This window comes from Euleptes europaea, chromosome 11 (assembly GCF_029931775.1).
Source record: "Euleptes europaea isolate rEulEur1 chromosome 11, rEulEur1.hap1, whole genome shotgun sequence".
NCBI lineage: Eukaryota > Metazoa > Chordata > Lepidosauria > Squamata > Sphaerodactylidae > Euleptes > Euleptes europaea.
Window position 1 is genome coordinate 13,107,387 of NC_079322.1, and position 19,787 is coordinate 13,127,173.

A 19,787-nucleotide genomic window follows, 5' to 3' on the forward strand; every position below is an offset into this window, starting at 1 on the left:
ATGAGGGGGAAGGTACTTCTAAAATCTGTGATTGTTGTCCTAGAGAGGTTTGAGGGCAGTCAAACAGATTTAACAGTGGGACCTCTTTCTGTCATCTTTTCTACAGCTGTATTCCAAGAGGTTGTGTCTCAGTAGAAATTGTGACCCTCAAAAAAGGGTACCTTTCTTCTTTGATTAGGCAATTTGAGCTGTATATAATGAGGATCATACTGCAAATATCCTAATTTTCAGATATGGGTCCTGTTGCAGTTCTGCTGGGCTTGAGCGGGGTAGGAGACTACCTGAAAACCACACCTGAGCACCTCTGAACTTCTCAGAGGAGAGATGCAAGACTAGTCATGATAGTAACAGCTTCCCAGATGCTCCAGCATTAGCTTAGGACGATTCCAGGATGTCTTGAGAATGGGACACACATAAACACACATGAAGCTGCCTTATACTGAAGCAGACCATCAGTCCGTTAAGGTCAGTATTGTCTACACAGACTGGCAGAGGTCTTTCACGTCACCTACTTCCTGATCCTTTTAACTGGAGATGCCGGGGATCGAACCTGGGACATTCTGCATGCCAAGCAAATGCTCTACCAATGAACCACGCCGCTTCCCTAAATGCAACAGTCCTCCAGATGGAGCAGTGTTTTCTTTTCTCCACTGCAGACGATGCAAACATAGTTGGTGACAGGCATCGTGTACCCCTCAATGAGATATGGGAGGGATTTGGCTAGAGCAGTTTCTCTCTGCCTCTGTTCTGAATAGCAGGCACTGCTCTGAAGATGAGCATTACCATGGATTGGGGGTGTGGATGAACCCACCCTCCCCCAACAATACAGTTCTGCTGCTCATGCCTGTCTTTGCACTGCTGCTCAACATCCATGTTGGGTTTTCCACAGGAGATTTACTCCGGGATGGAAAGCCGACTGTGATTTGAGTAAGGAGTTCTTCTGACGTCCCCTGTGCCAGCCATGTGCTCATAAAACTGTCTCCCGGTAGTTCATGTTAAAAGATTGGTGCGGCTGTCAGTGCATTGCATCACAGGGTGGGTACTGTGTGGAGGGGGGGGGGAGACTTGCAGTCATTTCTCAGGAAAATCTAGCTCAGATTAAAGCTCCAGCCAAAGAAAAGAAGCCTCGTATGAACTGAAGAACCCATCTGGCCGAGCACTTTAAACTGCCTGAGACGGGGGCCCCACCGCGCAAAGCTGTGACTCGAAGCCAGACGCTACAGATGGTATAAATGGATGTCAGTGCTTTGGAAACTTAGCCATGCAGTTCTGGTTCATGAAACAACGTCTGTCTTGTGCCTTCGCCCAATCTGCTGTCTGTTCCTTTGGCGTTGTATCGTCGGAGAGAAGGAAAGAGCGAGAAGCATAAAATGGTTTGTGCAGAAGAACTTTATAATGGCCACAGTTTCTTGTGTCCTTGTTGAATAGGAAGGCATGTCTCCTTTTTTAAATAGTAAACCTCGCCCGCCCACCCCCCGCCCCCCGCTCCACCCTCCGTGTTTTAGCTGTCCTCAGCTTATTTCCATTCATGTCGCAGTCTGTAATTGTGGCGGTCTTGAGATGTGTAAGGGTGGCTAAGGAACTGTCCGGCTTCACACAACATCCACCTCTGCCAATTTCTACTTTCAGCGCAGTCCCTTAAAGGAGTTCTGTACCCAGAGGTGAAACGCTTTTCTCTTTTGATCTAGTGGTTCCGCACTGTAAAATAGGGCACGGGCCGAGGAGAGAAATCCAAGGGGGTCTGGCACCTTAAATGTAGCTGGATGGATGCTAAAGAACAACACAATCAGAAGCTCCAGCAGAGTCGCTGTGCACACATCCCTTTACTTCAGTGTAATGCACTTAGTTCAATTCGCCTTCTCATTTTCAAGATCCCTTGCTCCTCTTCCTACTTTGAGTACAGTGGTTCCAAGGTGAGATCCCTCCTTTCAAGGAGCACTTCTACTTTTTCTCTATGCAACCTTTTAAAAAGGTAAAGGTAGTGCACCGGGTCATTATTGGCCCATGGGGGTGACGTTACATCACAGTGTTTACTAGGCAGACTAAGTTTATGGGGTGGTTTGCCATTATCTTCCCTTGTTGACTACACTTTACCTCCAGCAAGCTGGGTATTCATTTTACCGACCTTGGAAGGATGGAAGGCTGAGTCAACCTTGAGCCGGCTACCTGAAACCGACTTCCATCAGGATCGAACGCAGGTCGTGAGCAGAGCTTTTGTCTGCTGTACTGCAGCTTACCACTCTCCACTATGGGGCTGCGTATCCAATCTTTAGGCTGCAGTTAAATAAAGCAGAAGTCCAGGAACACCTTAAAAGACTAACAGATTTTATTTTGTTAGTCTTTTAAGCACAATTTGACTTGAACACATGAAGTTGCCTTAAACTGAATCAGACCACTGATCCATCAAACTCAGTATTGTCTACTCAGACTGACAGCAGCTTTCCAAGGTCTCAGGTAGAGGTCTTTCACATCACCTGCTACCTGATCCTTTCTCCTGGAGAGGCCAGGGATTGAACCGGGGACCTTCTGCATGCCAAGCAGATGTTCTGCTACTGAGCCACAGCCCCTCCCCGTAGTGTTTCATGTCGTTGCTACAGACTAACAGGGCTACCCATCTGGAATAGTCTCCCTCCAAGCTGTAGGCTGCCGCTCGGGCATTTCCTGCTGCACTTTCTCTTCCATGGTCAAAAAGTCTACAAGGGGGTGCTTTTTTACGCTTTGATATAGCTAGTGCCCTTTTGATCCAAGGACTTCTGTTCACATTTTTTTTTCCGTTTCTGAAACCTTTTGTCCAGCTTTTCATTTTCACCCCTGCTGGCTGGCTTTGGATAGACAAAAGCCTCTTTATCTGGGTCTTCTGATGGCAGGACTTCATACTACGTGCCTTCAGCTACTCATCTACTCTTTCTAGCTGAGCTTCTGAATCATCATTCACCCCATCTAGTGGCAGATCAAACAAGCAAAGACCTCAGGCCCTGCATCGACTTCATTCAGTCCTGTACAAGCATCCCTCGGAGGTATTGCGGGTTCAGTCCCAGATCACCACGATAGAGTGAATATTGCAGTAAAGCACATGCATTTTTGGGTTTTTAGTGCATATAAAAGTTATGTTTGCACTATACTGCAGTCTATTAAGTGTGCAATAGCATTGTGTCTAAAATAACAATGTACTGTAATAATAATGGAAAAGTTTGAAATATTGCGAGAATTACCAAAACATGGCACAGAAACATGAAGTGAGCACATGCTGTTGGAAAAATGGCCCCGATAGTCTTGCTCGAAAACACAATATCTGTGAGGTGCAATAAAGTGGAGTGCAATAAAGCGATGTATGCCTGGTGGAAAGTGCTGTCAAGTTGCAGCTGATTTATGGCAACCCCATAAAGTTTTCAAGGGAAGAGACGAACAGAGGTGGTTTGCCATTGCCTGCCTCTGTGTAGCCACCTTTGACTTCCTTGGTGGTCTCCAATCCAAGTACTAACCAGGGCTGACCCTACTTAGCTTCCAAGAATTGACGAGATCAGGATAACCTGGGCCATCCAGGTCAGGTCTCAGCATGAAGTTTACATTTCAGGAAATGTTGGCTATAGAAATATATTCAGCCCTACGTCCACCTAAAATCTCGACACCGTGATTCACTTATTTGTTTATAGTCACTGAACTTTACAAAATAAGGGAAGCGGGAAGGGAGAGATGGCCCTGCTTAGATGTTCTGGGAAGGAGAACATTCATAGCAGTTTAAGAGCGTAACACCTTCAGTGGTCCAGACATGGTGGAAATTGCATCTTCCATGTCAACTCATGCTCAAAAACAACACTGATAAAAGTTGCTGTCATAAGATCTGTAATTAATTATCTTTTTGGCTGAGAAGATTCCAATTTGATTTGCAAAATTCAGGATGGTGTTTGTGATGACTGGCAGGGACTCATAAACTTTTTTAAAAATGACATGTTAAGTTAAGTAGGGATGATTCTAGGTTGCTCTGAAGCTTATGGTGTGCTGTACTTCCTCATTGAGTATATTCTTATAACTTTCCTGCGTGTTAATGCATCCATTGGTACACCAGATGAAGTGTGTTCAAGTACCCTTTCATATGTATGCCCAATCAATACAGGAGCCAAATATCATGGTGTAATCCCACATTGCAAACAAGCACATGTGGTGTTGGTGAATACACCCATGAATTCATGAAGTGTTCCTAAACTGCATCAGGCCCTTGGTCCATCAAAGTCTGTATTGTCTACTCAGACTGGCAGTGGCTCTCCACGGTCTTAGGCAAAGGCCTTTTGCATCATTTACTATCTGATCCTTTTAACTGGAGGTGCTGGGGATTGAAGCTGGAACCTTTTGCATGCCAAGCAGCTGCTTTACTGCTAAGCCATGGCCCCTTTCCAAAGGTGGGGAAGATCTTACTGGCTTCCTGCCACAAGCCAACAGCACATGATTCCATCTGGGCTAAGTTGCCCTCCTCTTTCAGCGGGTACTAGAACGTTTGGGATGTACCAGCTGAAGGGAAGGAGTCTAAGGGCTCTTGGTCGTTCAGCTCTTAGTCCGTTGCTCAAATAAGTTAGGGTGGATCCTATCTCTATCCTGCCATGCCCCTGAGCAATGTTTGAAGCCTTCCTCCAGCTCAAGGAGCCTTCCTTTGGCACATGGCTCTTCTGTTGGAGGAAAGCCACTTACGTTGGAGGAAAACGTCTTGGAGAATGAGGGGATCCACCTAGGGTTGCCGGGTACCCCCTGGCAACTTTTGGGTGGGGGACTTAACCAGCAGCAGAGAGGCCTAGGCTGGTGTTGCTGGAAGTGCAGCAATATCACTTCCAGCGCACACTGGAAGTGATGTCATTGCATTGCTGGTGACACAGAGATTCTCTGGTGTTTGGACAAAAACTCTATATAAGAACATAAGAAAAGCCATGCTGGATCAGACCAATACCCATCAAGTCCAGCAGTCTATTCACACAGTGGCCAACCAGGTGTCTATGGTGGAAGTAATTGTTTCCCATAGAGTTTTTGCCCGTCCTGCTGACATGGTCACATCATTTACAGGTGCCCATTGGCAGCATAGTGTGTAGAAGTGCCAGTCATTCTATTGCGAGCACATGGGGAGGGCACTTAAGGAAGCACTACTTCTGGAAGGAGCAGGTGCTCCCTTGATTTATGGCCAGACATGGGAATCCAGAGAGACTCCAGTTCTGTGCTGATGTTGGTGCCCTCGGTTTCAAAAGGGTTAATAGCTGTGCCTGAGTGCGGCCACTAAAGCAGACAATGGAGAACACAGTCCAGATACTCCGTGGGCTTGTTCTGAATTGAATGGCAAACAAAGAGGGTTTCAGGAGACCTGCCTCATTTTTTGTACTGATTGTCAGGGCACTGGGTAGGTGAACAAAGGCAACTTGCCAGTCTGATTCTCCCTTGTTCTCTCACTTTCGCATTGTGACTTTTTTTTCTGAATGGTCCTCTCAATTCACCTAAATACTCCCTTTCACCCAATACTGTTTGTGTCTGTCTGTCTATCTGTCTGTCTGTCTGTCTGTCTATCTATCTATCCTGTTTATACTGTTATATATACTGTTTATATATAGAATCATAGAATAGAATCATAGAGTTGGAAGGGACCACCAGGGTCATCTAGTCCAACCCCCTGCACAATATAGGTGGTATTTCCTTAAAATGTTAACAAAATGTTAGCTGTCATAATAAGTGTGATATATATGGAAGAAAGGATATGGATATGTGTGTGTATTAAAGTAAATAAATAAATAGGGGGAAACGAAGAGCAGGTATTTGTGGTGGTGGTTTTATAAGAACATAAGAAAGGCCCTGCTGGATCAGACTAAGGCCCATCAAGTCCAGCAGTCTGTTCACACAGTGGCCAACCAGGTGCCTCTAGGAAGCCACTAACAAGATGAGTGAAGCAGCACCATCCTGCCTGTGTTCCACCGCACCCAAAATAATAGGCATGCTCCTCTGATACTAGAGAGAATAGGTATGCAGCATGACTAATATCCATTCTAACTAACAGCCATGAATACCCCTCTCCTCCATGAATATGTCCACTCCCCTCATAAAGCCCTGCAAGCTGGCAGCCATCACCACATCCTGGGGCAGGGAGTTCCACAATTTAACTATGCGTTGTGTGAAAAAATACTTCCTTTTATCTGTTTTGAATCTCTCACCCTCCAGCTTTAGCAGATGACCCCGTGTTCTAGTATTATGGGAGAGGGAGAAAAACGTATCCATGTCCACTCTCTCCAAACCATGCATAATTTTATAGACCTCTATCATGTCTCCCCTCAGCCGCCTTCTTTCTAAGCTAAACAGCCCTAAGCATCTTAACCGCTCCCCATAGGACAGTTGCTCTAGTCCCCTAATCATTTTGGTTGCTTTTTTCTGCACCTTCTCAAGTTCTGTAATATCCTTTTTTAGGTGTGGTGACCAGAACTGTACACAGTATTCCAAGTGTGGTCTCACCATAGATTTGTACAAGGGCAGTATGATATCAGCAGTTTTATTCTCAATTCCTCATCTAATTATAGCCAGCATGGAATTTGCCTTTTTTTACAGCAGCCGCACACTGGGTTGACATCTTCATTGAGCTATCCACCACCACCCCAAGATCCCTTTCTTGGTCTGTTGCTGCCAGCACAGATCCCATCAGTGTATATGTGAAGTTGGGATTTTTTGTCCCAATATGCATCACTTTACACTTGCTCACATTGAATCTCATTTGCCATTTTAATGCCCATTCTTCCAGTATGCTGAGATCCTTCTGGAGCTCTTCACAGTCCGATTTTGTTTTAACCACCCTAAATAATTTGGTGTCATCTGCAAACGTGGCTACTTCACTGTTTACCGTATATACTCGAGTATAAGCCGAGTTTTTCAGCCCAAAAAAAGGGCTGAAAAAAGCCAACTCGGCTTATACTCGGGTCAATACGGTAGGGTAGGGGAGGGGGGAGGAGGGAGGAGGGAGGAGGAAAACCTACCATTGCCGCCATCCTTCGCTGCCGGCCCACTCGCGTTCCCGCGGCCTGGGAGCGGCCAGCGGGGCCTGCCTGGGAGCAGGCAGGCCTTGCCGCCGCCCCCGCCCATCCGCCGGCCCGCTCTCCTGGGAGCGGCCAGCGGGGCCTGCCTGCTCCCAGGCAGGCCTCGCCGCCGCCCCCGCCGCCTACCCGCTCGCCTTCCCGCGGCCAGCGGGGCCTGCCTGGAAGCAGGCAGGCCTCGCCGCCGCCCCCGCCCCCCCGCCGCCCCCGCCCCCCCGCCGCCGGCCCGCTCTCCTGGGAGCGGCCAGCGGGGCCTGCCTGGGAGCAGGCAGGCCTCGCCGCCGCCCCCGCCGCCTCCCCGCTCGCCTTCCCGCGGCCTGGGAGCGGCCAGCGGGGCCTGCCTGGGAGCAGGCAGGCCTCGCCGCCGCCGCCGCCCCCCCCGCCGCCCCCCCCGCCGCCTCCCCGCTCACCTTCCTGCGGCCTGGGAGCGGCCAGCGGGGCCTGCCTGGGAGCAGGCAGGCCTCGCCGCCGCCGCCGCCCCCCCCGCCGCCTCCCCGCTCACCTTCCTGCGGCCTGGGAGCGGCCAGCGGGGCCTGCCTGGGAGCAGGCAGGCCTCGTCGCCGCCCCCCGCCGCCGGGCCCGCGAGGGTTCCTCCGGCCAGCAGGGGCCTCCTGCAGGTCCAGCAAGGCCGCGCCGCCATCCCCGCCGGGCCCGCGAGGGTTCTTCCGGCCGGCAGCGGCCTCCTGCAGGGCCGGGAAGGCTGCGCCGCTGCTTCCTGCCGCCGCTTCTCATGGTGAGTAGGGGGTTCAGGGGCTCTTCCCCCTCCCCCCCTTGAATGGCACTGGGGTCGGGGTGGGTTGGGGTGGGTTGGGAGGTCCCGGGAGGCCGGTGCGAGGGCGACCTGGGGCAGGGGCAAGATCTTCCCTGCGCTCTAAAATGGCGGCCGCCATTTTAGAGCGCAGCTTTACCAGAAAAGGGAATTTCTTATTGACCCTCGGCTTATATGCGGGTCAATAAGAAATTCCCTTTTCTGGCCTCAAGTTTGGGGGGGTCGGCTTATACTCGGGTCGGCTTATACCCGAGTATATACGGTAATCCCAACTCCAGGTCATTGATGAACAGGTTGAAAAGTACCGGTCCCAACACAGATCCCTGAGGCACCCCACTGCTCACATCCCGCCATTGTGAGAACTGACCATTGATTCCTACTCTTTGCTTCCTATTTTTCAGCCAGCTCTCAATCCTTAAGAGGACTTGTCCTCTTATCCCGTGACCATGAAGTTTGCTTAGCAGTCTTTGGTGGGGGACTTTGTCAAAAGCTTTTTGGAAATCCAAATACACAATATCCACAGGCTCATTCCTGTCCACATGCTTATTGACGCTTTCAAAAAACTCTAATAGGTTAGTGAGACAGGACCTACCCTTAAAGAAGCCATGTTGGGTTTTGCCCAGCAGACCTTGCCCTTCTATATGCTTGACAATTCTATCTTTAATAATGCTTTCCACTAATTTACCCGGAACAGACGTTAAGCTAACTAGCCTGTAATTTCCTGGGTCCCCCCCTGGAACCTTTTTGTAAATGGGTGTTACATTGTCCATTCTCCAGTCCTCTGGTACAGAGGCTGATCGAAGGGACATATTACATACCTTTGTTAGAAGTTCAGCAATTTCCCATTTGAGTTCTTGAAGAACTCTAGGATGAATACCGTCTGGTCCCTGTGACTTGTTAGTTTGCAGTTTGTCTAGACGTTCTAGGACTTCCTGCCTTGTTACCACTATTTGCCTCAATTCCTCATTTTCCCCTCTCCAAAATCTCTGTTCAGGAGAAGGAATCTGCCCTGTATCTTCAACAGTGAAGACAGATGAGAAGAATTCATTTAGTTTTTCAGCAATCGCTTTATCCTCCCTTATCTCTCTAAACCCAGCCGGGGGTGTTAAATTAAGCTTAGGTTTTGCATCAGCAAACACGAAACTATTGAGAAAATGCAGCTATGTTGGCAAAGAAGGTTCAAAATTGCTTTAAGTCAGCAAAACTACATCTGGGTTTCTGAAATCCAACTACTTGCTACGTTCCAATGATCTGCATCAGCTCTTTCTGAAGGCTTCACTATGTTTACATTACAACCTTTGCAGTTCAATAGTAACTCTAGCAGGTTTTCTATTACCTCATCGCAAGCTAGGCTGCGCTTTGAAAAGAATCAGATTTTGCTAGACAAAACTGCCACAAGGAATGGAAGAAGAGTTGTTTTTTATATGCGGACTTTCTCTACCTTTAAGGAGACTCAAATTGGCTTACAGTTGCCTTCCCTTCCTTTCCCCACAACAGACACCTTGTGAGGTAGGTGAGGCTGAGAGAGTTTGGAGAGAACTGTGACTAGCCCAAGGTCACCTAGCTGGCTTCATGTGGAGGAATGGGGAAACCAACCCGGTTCACCAGATTAGAGTCCACCACTCTTAGCCACCATGCTGGCTGTCAGTGGAAGGGGTCACTTTCTTTGTTGAACGAGCTGCAGCCTGCCCACGCTCATGCTGGTAGCCCAGTTGCTTACAAAAGCTATCTTGCTGGATGAGTACCTAATACAGTGGACCACTAATCATTTTTGGCCCGTTAAGGGCGGAGCTGGTGAATAGGATTTTTGACATGTGCAGTTATGTGTCTTGATGCTCGGCGATGCCGCTCTGACAATCAGCTGGTTCACATGGTCTGTCGGGAAGCGTCGTGTTTGGAAGTACAGCAAGATGATGCCAACAGCTCTTACTTCAGTGTTCGCTCTCTAATGGCCGTGTCACACCCGCATTCACTTTGTGATGTTGCGGTCATTGTGATTGAACTTGAGTGCTCACCCTAGGATGGGAGAGTTGAGGATTGAATTCTCTAAAGATGTCAGTGCTGTTAATTTCCAAGCCCCCCCCCCAATATTGTTCTTTCCCTTGGTTCCCTGAAGTATTTGTTTCTTATTTATTTATTCGATTTATAACCCGCTCTCTTCCTGGCCAAATCCAGGCTCAGAGCGGCTAATAATTTTATTCATAATTACCTCATTTCATAAAAACCACAAAACATAACACAATTAAAACCCCAATGAAATTAAACTATAAACCAATAAAACCCCTTGGCACATGTAACGACTCACTAGGGCTATAGTGAGCCAGGGGGAACAAGCAATCCGGCCCCACCAGAAATGATGGAATAAAATCAATACAGGAAGATGGGCAGAGGGAGGCCAGCTATGATATAATATACCGTTGTTGTCCTCAGCCATAGGCCTGGTGGAACATCTCTTGTTTTACAAGCCCTGAGGAACTGTGTCAGGTCCCGGGGTGGGCCTGGTCTCAATGGACAGAGAGTTCCGCCAGGGCTGGAAAGGCCCTGGCCCTAGTTGAGGACAGCCGGACACTCTTGGGGCAAGGGATCACCAGTAGGTTGTTACAGAGCGTAGCGCTCTTTTGCATACCAACCGATGCAGCATTGCAAACATAACTGAAAATGCTTGTTTCATGTCAGTGCTCTAAATGTGATGTACAGATGTTCACTTTTGTGCAGAAACAGGCTTCATCCTGTGCCTGGTGTTCAAGGCGCCATCAGTCCAGGGCCTTCTGTGGGGCGCATAGCCTGTGCATGATCTGAAAATGGAGGGATATGCTTTATGTGTAGGGAAGCCCTATACATGTGTGCTTCTGTGCAGGTGGCAGCTGCATTACACAGGGCGTGGGACAGCAGGTTCTTGTCTCCTTGTATTCATTCCTAAGCAAAATGAACGTCCGCAGAGGGCTACCATTGACATATAACTACATCGATGAACACTTGCAAGTTTTAAGTGCCTTAACAGAACCTTTTCTCGCAGAACCTCGAGGTTACCTGGAAGTCCTCAACCACTCCGTCGTGATGTCGGACAGCCCCCTGGGCCCAAGCCCCGCCTTACTGCGGACTGACACGCAGGCAAATCCTCCTTTTCAGAGGCCTTGTGGAGCCACCTGCGATATTTCGAACAGCAGCCCTGCCTTGAAAGGAGAGAGGTAAGGAAACCATGGGCTACCTCAGTTGGGTGGAGAGGAAATCCATGATCTGGTCAGGAAGCATTCCAGGAACAATCTCTTGACCCAGCCCTGGGTTCCACCACCTTGGAGGTCATGCTGAGAGAACATTTTTTGTTTGTATAGCAGGGGCTTTCTGTGCTGGTTCATAGTGTCTTCTGTTCTTTCCCCATTAATACAAGTAGTCCCTCCCCATTCTTAACCATGCCTGCCTTTTTATGGGGGGGGGGAGTGCATGAATTCTCAGATGCAATTCAAGGAGAAAGACACACCTCAGAGAATTCATGGAGGAAAAAAAGATTGCAGTGACCAAGATGAATACACTATTAGATAGTGGTTTGGCAAGAGCTCTTCCAGAATTCAAGGGAAAAGTCTCCTTGTGGTGAGTTTTCACTTCAAAAACCAGCCACGCAAATTCACCTTAAATTCCCTCAAGGTGAAATATGCCGCATTATATCCTCTGTACTTCTATATGCTCCCTGCATTGCCAAGTTGCTCTTGAGATCCCTTCCCACGTCTCTTAGTGTCTAATTATAATCTCCATTCGCAGCTAATTGGGTTCTTCCACCGTCACAGCAAAAATTAGTGGGTTTCTGTGCAACCTTTCTTTCGACTGGTACCAGCCAGCTAAAATGTTAAGCCCTTAATCAACTCCTGAATGCCTATTGATTTCTCTGTCTCTTGTATCCTTTTTCTTTCTGCTTCACAGAAAGTCAGTGTTATAGATTTCTTTGGGGTCAGAAGAGTCTCATATCCTTTAATTGTGGTTTATATTCCACTCAAAGGGCTTGCTTTATAATGCCTTTCATTGCCAAGTTTTTTGTCTTCTCACATGAAGTTCACCTTTTATTTCTGTTGGCTGGTAGCAATAAGGGAGCTACACTCTGTCTATTTAAGTTTATTTTTTCTGCTCTTAAAATTAGGAGTTTGACTGTATCATCTAAACCCGGATATTGAATTTGGGACTTCTTTTTTGATTTGGCATATAGGCGCTCGAATTTTTGAAAGGAATGGGGTCAGCATAGCATAGCACCTATGAATTGAATTATATAGCCTCTTAAAATAATATATTGCAGCTGTAATTTGAAAATTGGTTAGTCATTTTCATTTTCATGGACTGATTCTATTTAAATGTGCATTTCTCCCAAATCTCAGCTTGGGCACCTTTTCAAAGGGTATTAAAGGAACGGTGTAGTAATTTACAATTTAAATAAACAGTGACTAGCTAGCACTCATTCTTGAAGAAAAGTCCATCATTAGAGTTTTCTTTTTCTCTCAAAGGGACTAAAATTACCCAGAAGGAAGAAACACAAAGCATGCCCTGAATTCACAGCCCTGCTAGTTAACTAAAGAGTTCTCTGGCTTCCCATAACAGAAAAGGGAGCGCAAAATCTAACTGGCCACTTACCAAATATTGAGGCCCCAATTGAGCATATGTTGCCTGATGTGTTGTTTGAACTAAACCTGCAGGAATGGGCTCTTGGTTTGTTTGTTTGTTTGTTTATTTGTTTATTAGATTTATACCCCACTCTCTTTCCTGGCCAAGGCCGGGCTCAGAGTGGCTAACAATCATTAAGAACAATCAAACATATATTACATAAAAATTCAATACAACACAGCATAATTATAATTAAATAAAATTTAACAGTAGAACCAATGAAACCCATTGAACCAGTTGGCACACATTAATAGCACTCGGCCACAGTGAGCCGGGGGGTGGGAAGCAATCAGGACTCCACCAAGAATTAGTAAGATGGAACAAGAAACAGAAAGGGGGGAGCAGGAAGGCCAGCTACGATATACAGCATTGCTGTCCTCAACCATAGACCTGGCGGAACATCTTGGTCTTACAGGCCCTGCGAAACTTTGTGAGTAAATGGTTTAAATAAAACTAGTAAACTACCAGAAAGCAGGAAATGCAGTACTGAAGAAGAAGAGTTGATTTTTGTATGCCGACTTTCTCTACCTCTTAAGGAAGAATCAAACCGGCTTACAATCGCCTTCCCTTCCCCTCCCCACAGCAGACACCCTGTGAGATGGGTGGGGCTGAGAGAGCTCTAAGAGAGCTGTGACTAGCCAAAGGTCACCCAGCTTGCTTCATGTGTAGGAGTGGGGAAACAAATCTAGTTCACCAGATTAGCCTCCGCTGCTCATATAGAGGAGTGGGGAATCAAACCCGGTTCTCCAGATCAGAGTCCACCGCTCCAAACCACTGCTCTTAACCACTACACCACACTGGCTCTCTAATGGGGACCCAAAGTAGCTTACGTTGTTTTCCTCTCCTCTGTTTTATCCTCACAATAACCCTGTGAGGTAGGTTAGGCTGAGAGTGTGCGACTGGCCCAAGGTCACCCAGCAAGCTTCCATGGCAGAGTAGGGATTCATACCTGGGTTTCCCAGATCCCAGCCCAACACTTTAACCCCTACACCACACTGGCTGTCTATCGAGAGCTGAGATTTCTGTTCCAAAGCACTGCTAGACCTGGTTGCAATGGGAGAGTAGTATAAAACCCATTTTTGTATGATTTTGATCGCCTACCAAAAAACTGATTTCCCCATCAGATGGACTTAATGAGAATTAATTGTGAAAGAATGGGCATGGAGGGAAAATGTTATTTCCGCTACTGTGATCTGGACCACTATTGTATAGCATGTACAGATCTCTCGGTATTCATTTCCAAGAAAGAGACTCTTCTAAAAAAAAAAAAAAATACTAAATACCTTCTCTGTCTTCCTGACTGCCTAGCTAATTTCCCCTTCTTTTCACTTCTACAAATACAAGCTTGTTCTCCTTTGCCTTCAAAATTAACCCTGTCATTTGTTTGGATTTTTTTTAAAAAAATTGGCACTAGTTAACTTACTGATCAACGTTATGGCCCTGTTTCTGAACAGAGGTCCATTCGTGGGCGAAGTGCATTACAGAGTAATGTAAGCCCAAATAAGGTCCAGTTGGTTCCCTCAATCAAAATGCAGCTTGGGTTTTTCAAGGAGGGAGGCCCGGAAAGGAAAGGGAAGGAGAGCAGGCAAGGGAGGGGTCATGTGGGATGGGCATGGAGTAGGGGTCACATAGGTGTGTGGGGGAGAAAGTTGTGAATTTCCTGCATTGTGCATGGGGTTGGACTAGATGACCCTGGCGGTCCCTTCCAATGCTATGATTCTATGTGTGTGTGTGTAAAGTGCCTTCAAGTCGCAGCCGACTTATGGCGACCTCTTTTTTGGGGGTTTTCATGGCAAGAGACTAACAGAGGTTGTTTGCCAGTGTCTTCAGCAAAGGCTTATTCAGAAAGGTGAGAAGGTAGGATTGCCAGCTCCGGGTTGGGAAATACCTGGAGATTTTGGGAGTGGAGCCTGGGGAGGGCGGGGTTTGGGGAGAGGAAGGACTTCAGTGCCGTAGAGTCCAATTGCCAAAGCGGCCATTTTCTCCAGGGGAACTGATTTTTATTGCCTGGAGATCAGTTGTAATAGCAGGAGATCTCCTGGAAGTTGGCAACCCTATGAGAAGGTGAGTTGAGCTTGTTCAAAGTGAGTCAGGAAGGTTGCTGTGTCCTTAGGGTTGCCAACCTCCAGGTACTAGTTGGAGATCTCCTGCTACTACAACTGATCTCCAGCCAATAGAGATCAGTTCACCTGGAGAAAATGCCCGCTTTGACAATTGGACACCCACCTCTTTGCAGACTTGTGCTAATAAGTGCAGGGGCATAATTTGCTGGGAAGTTCTCCTGCACAAGAACCCTGGATATGAATGTGGGAGCTGCAACAAGAACGCAGCTGTGGGTTGGTCCCAAAGTTAGTTCTGGGTAGGAAAAAATGCCTATGTTTAAAATGCAAAGCATTCCTTTTAATGAATTCCATGAAAAATGGAATATTTTCTTTAACTATATAGCTAAAAACTCATAACAGAATTAAATTAAATTAAACCAGAATAAGAAAGAGTTAGGTAATGTATGTGTAATAAATAAGTAATAAATATGTTATCAGATATCAGTTATCAGATAGGAAATGGTTTTATAAAATTGTAAAATTTATTGTTTTAAAATGGTTTTATGATACTGTATGTTATTCAGTGATGTTAGCCACTGAGTCCGGCCAGGAAATTGGGTGGGATATAAATCGATTTATAAATACAATAAATAAAAATAAATAGAAAAAAATATCCTAAGAACAAACGGTAATGTGATTCAAATAAGTTAATAGTTGAGTTGTAATTTTTAATGGTACGCTCCACATATATATGTATATTGTTATATTGTAGTTGTTTTATATTTTAATGTTTGTGTGTTAAAAATAAAACTTTAAAAACTTTTGAGAAAGAGAGAGAAGGGTCCCTTTTAACACAAAAAACTGCCTTATTCCAGGTCACACCATTGGACCTTCAGGCAAAGTATTTCCTACACTGACTGGCAGCCGCTTTCCACAGTCTCAGGCCCAGAAGGGCCTTACCCAACCTGTGCTAAACCAGAGATGGTGGGGATTGAACTTTTTTAAATTTTTGGCAATCAAGTCACAGTGGACCTATGGCAACTCTTTAGGGGTTTTGAGGGAAGAGATGTTTTGCCATTGCCTTCCTCTGTGTAGCGACCCTAGACTTCCCTGAGTCCGGCCAGGAAATAGGGTGGGATATAAATAGATTTATAAATACAATAAATAAAAATAAATAGGAAAAAATATCCTAAGAACAAACGGTAATGTGATTCAAATAAGTTAATAGTTGAGTTGTAATTTTTAATGGAAGAGGTGTTTTGCCATTGCCTTCCTCTGTGTAGCGACCCTAGACTTCCTTGGTGGGCTCCCATCCAAGTACTAACCAGGGCCAACCCTGCTTAGCTTCCAAAATCTGGCGAGAGTTTGCTAACCTGGGTTACCCAGGTCAGGGATTTTCTACATCAAAAGTATGTCCACAACCACTCAGAGACAGGGTTATCCAGATGCCCACCATCTCTCTGAGCGTGAAGTGTATGAAGCATTAGAGGAGGGTCAGCCATTTTCTAAGAGGAAACGCCTGCTTCCCCACCCCGATACTTCCAAGCCAGCTTGTGCTGGTGGTAGGGAAATGGTATCTTCACTGACCTCCCCAGAGCATCTTCACGGTCAGTATAACATGGATGGCTGTGGGACCACCACAGGTTATGACTGAAAATTCTTGTGGCCCCCAATATATAAAGCTCAGAAAATGTTGGAGGTCTCAGTCTTTTCTGATGAGTTCGAGCAAGGGTCCCAAACCCTTTTGAGCTTGCAGGCACCTTTGCAATTCTGGCACGGCATGGTGGGTGCAGCCACAAAATGCATGCCGTCGGAGGCGGAGCCAGCCCCAACATGGCTGCTGCAGCTTGCTTTCAGTCACACAGTGAAGACCCTTGTGCTGGGGTAGCACCTGCTTCCCAAAAAAATCTGCACAGCCAATCAGAAGCCTTGCTGAGCGAAAGCCCCACCTGGCCCCACCTACTTTCTAAAGTACTTGGTGGGCACTGGGAAAGGTGTCGGTAAACACCATGGTGCCCATGGGTGACACGCTGGGGAGCCGTGGGTTAGAGCCTAAAACATTACATTTTTGAGGCAATCTGCATAGTGTAGAGGAGGTAATTGTGGTGTAGTGGTTAAGAGCGATTGTTTGGAATGGCGGACTCTGATCTGGAGAACCGGGTTTGATTCCCCACTCCTCCACGTGAGCGGCGGAGGCTAATCTGGTGAACCGAAATTAGTTTCCGCACTCCTAAGCAGGAAGCCAGCTTCTCTCCGAACTCTCTCAGCCCCTCCTCCCTCACAAGTTGTCTGTTGTGGGGAGGGGAAGGGAAGGTGATTGTAAGACGCTTTGAAACTCCTTAAAGGTAGAGAAAAGCAGGGTTTCTTCTTCTTCTTCACCCTTGTGCCTTAGCAGGATCAGGGAACTGGAACAGGCTATGGCTCACTCTTGACTTTATATGTTCTTGGCCCGACATAATGCCTTAACCCTCAATGAATTCATGGGCAGATTTTTAAATACCCCAATCGAACAGAGAGTCTGCCCATTTGGAAAGGCAAAGGCAGAAACATTTTATCCGTTTTTTATTCAGTTGTGATATATATATTCTTCTATAAGATCTTCTTTTGTTACTCCATTGATTTCACACTTTCCGTATGTTCTCATGACTACTATCTGTTCTCCGGTAAAGATAAGGCTGTTACTCTGTCTGTAGTTAAAACAATAGTTTTAACGGCCACTTTGAAGATATGCTGAAAGATATAATCAAGTTACGCCTAGATGTTCATTTGCATCTAGGCTCAGAACTAGAACTGGACTTTATACGTTTCATAATACAAAGCTGCTTAAACTGTGGGCCGCGACCCCATATGGGGTTGTGTAACTGAATGAGGGGCTCACGAAACAAGCACATCCATCTCATTAGTATGCAAATTTGCTTTAGTTTTAATAAATGGTAAATTATATGTATACCAATGAATTTTTAAAAAATAAATTATGATTTATTATCAATAAATGTTTGATTTGTATACCTATTTTATATACCTATATACCCTGGGTCGCGTAAAAATTTCTCGGGCAAAAAGGGGTCACTAGTGGAAAAAGTTTAAAAAGCCCTGTCATAGTAAACCTAGATTTGCCACTGTGCGACATTGTGTGAAAACACCGTCTTGTCATGATTTGCTAGATGTAAATTTAGTGAACGTATTCAGATGATTGATGTGTGTATGTTTTTTTTTTTTTTTTTTACGGATTTCATGTTGGTTTTTTATTGTTCCAAACAGCCCTCCTGCAGATGAACAAGGTTGGCAACAAAACAGTTCTAAGTCCTCTGTGATGCCCCAGTTTTCAGGAACAAGCAACAGCCGGCCTGTGGGAAGTTATTTCATGACTCTGGAGCCTTCTGCCACTGTGCCAGATGGCTCTCTTGTGTCCCAGTACCACCCCAAGGGATTCCAAACTGGTCCGCCGAGCAGCCAGGAGAGTTCATCATCTGGGCTGCAGCAGGAATCCGGAGCGAGTACCGGTGTCCGAGCCTTTCTGAATTATGGTGGGGCCACCACCGGCAATGGCCAGCCGCTGGGGGAAAAGCAAGCTGTTTTGGGGGCAATTGCGAATGGATCTCCCCAAACCGCGAGATTACCGGTGGACAGTGGCTTTCTGCCAGACAGCTTCCTCACGTCAGCTTCTGGACACAGCAGCCAGAACAGTCCAAATCAGCAAAATAACGCAACAAACATTCACCCGCAGCCCCCTCTTCCCGAGAAGAAGAGGGGTTCGGAGGGAGAACGTTCCTTCGGCTCGGTCTCTCCTTCTTCGAGTGGCTTCTCCAGCCCCCACAGTGGAAGCACCATCAGCATCCCGTTTCCAAACGTTCTTCCAGATTTCTCTAAAGCTTTGAATGCTTCTCCATTGCCAGGTATGGTAGAATATATTGAGCACAGAGTCAAACTGGAATACATCCCAACACACATACCTGGGTTGTTATAATTTTGCTATAATACTGTTATATATGTTGTATCATGTATATATATGCATTATAAGTGATTTTATTAGACCACTGATGAAGGCCAGGGGGCCAAAACGCGTTTGGATTGTAGTTTCAGTTTATCATCCTGTAGCAGTTGTCATTTGTGCTTTCTTTTAATATAATTTTTATTGTTTTTAATATAGACATTAGCACCTTAAAATTAATTAATTGAGTCTTTTCCCACCCTACCTTTGGATACCCAGCTTTGGTTTTTAGGTTGAGTCTTTCCTTCCCTGTTTTGTTTTTTGCCAGGTATGGCATCCTCCATACCAGGGCGGGTAATTCCAGATGAGGTACCAAGTTGAACTGGCTGCAACCAAAAATGGTGAAATATTTCTGTGGTTATTTAAAAAAAAAGGATGACAAAATGTACCGAGCAAGCTTTTGCAGGCTGGATCCACATCTAGTGAAGCTGGCTGTAGCCTGCAACTATTAACCTGCCATGGTTCCCCCCACCCCCACCCTTAGAATGTCCAAACTGCAGGAATATGTTTGAATCTTTCAAGGGCGAAGGCCCAGTCTGCATATCTACAGAACAAGAGGGTAAAGATCTGAGCTGATAGAATATCCCGTACCATTTCAGACTGCAGGTGGAGCAATGTACTTTGCTATGCTTCCCTGCTTAGAAAACTCTATGCATGATGTAGAACAGTGGTTCCCAAGCTCCCCCCCCCCCTTGGTTCCACAAACACAACCCAGTGCCCCCTACCCTATCCCACAACACAACCCTATCCAACAACACAGTTCAAGGGGCCCACCTCTAGCGCCCCCTGCTGCCCCCTTGCCTCTTAGTCTCCCCCTAGGTAATCCCACCGCTCCCCAGGGGGTGGTACTGCCCACTTTGGGAACCACTGATGTAGAAACTGGAAGAGTAGGGAGTGGCATATCCAGAACCTTTCTCCGTGAGGTTATAGGGTCCACCCCCCCCACACACACAGAGTTTTCTGTGTGGGGGAACATTAGAGAATCCTGCAGCCAGAAGGGATATGGATGATGCATGGGTACAGCAGGTAAAAGACGCTAAGAATTGGGAACAAATATAAGAAGCACACGCTTGTTGTGATCTTGTTTCCACTGTGATGGGAAAACTGTGTCTGGGATATGTCACTTGAGATTGCATAATTTGTAATTTCAATTAAGCTAAATGATGTATTAACGAACTGTTTAGACACTTCTCCGGAAGCTCAACACGGTGGTTGGGAGGGCTTAAGGGTACACTGGTGGAGGGAGGTGGGAACACAATGGATAAGATAACTGTAATAAGAATGTATTAATTGTA

At 46.4% G+C, this 19,787-nt stretch overlaps 1 protein-coding gene across 1 annotated transcript in view; it reads left to right on the plus strand.

The window, feature by feature from the left end:
* The window catches only part of TNS3 (tensin 3), a 392,082-nt gene that overhangs the window by 345,036 nt on the left and 27,259 nt on the right, over window positions 1-19,787 (plus strand). Inside the window, exons 24-25 of the mRNA XM_056856991.1 lie at window positions 10,832-11,003; window positions 17,763-18,397. Coding sequence (XP_056712969.1) covers window positions 10,832-11,003; window positions 17,763-18,397 — 807 coding nt within the window. The remainder of the gene's footprint in view (window positions 1-10,831; window positions 11,004-17,762; window positions 18,398-19,787) is intronic.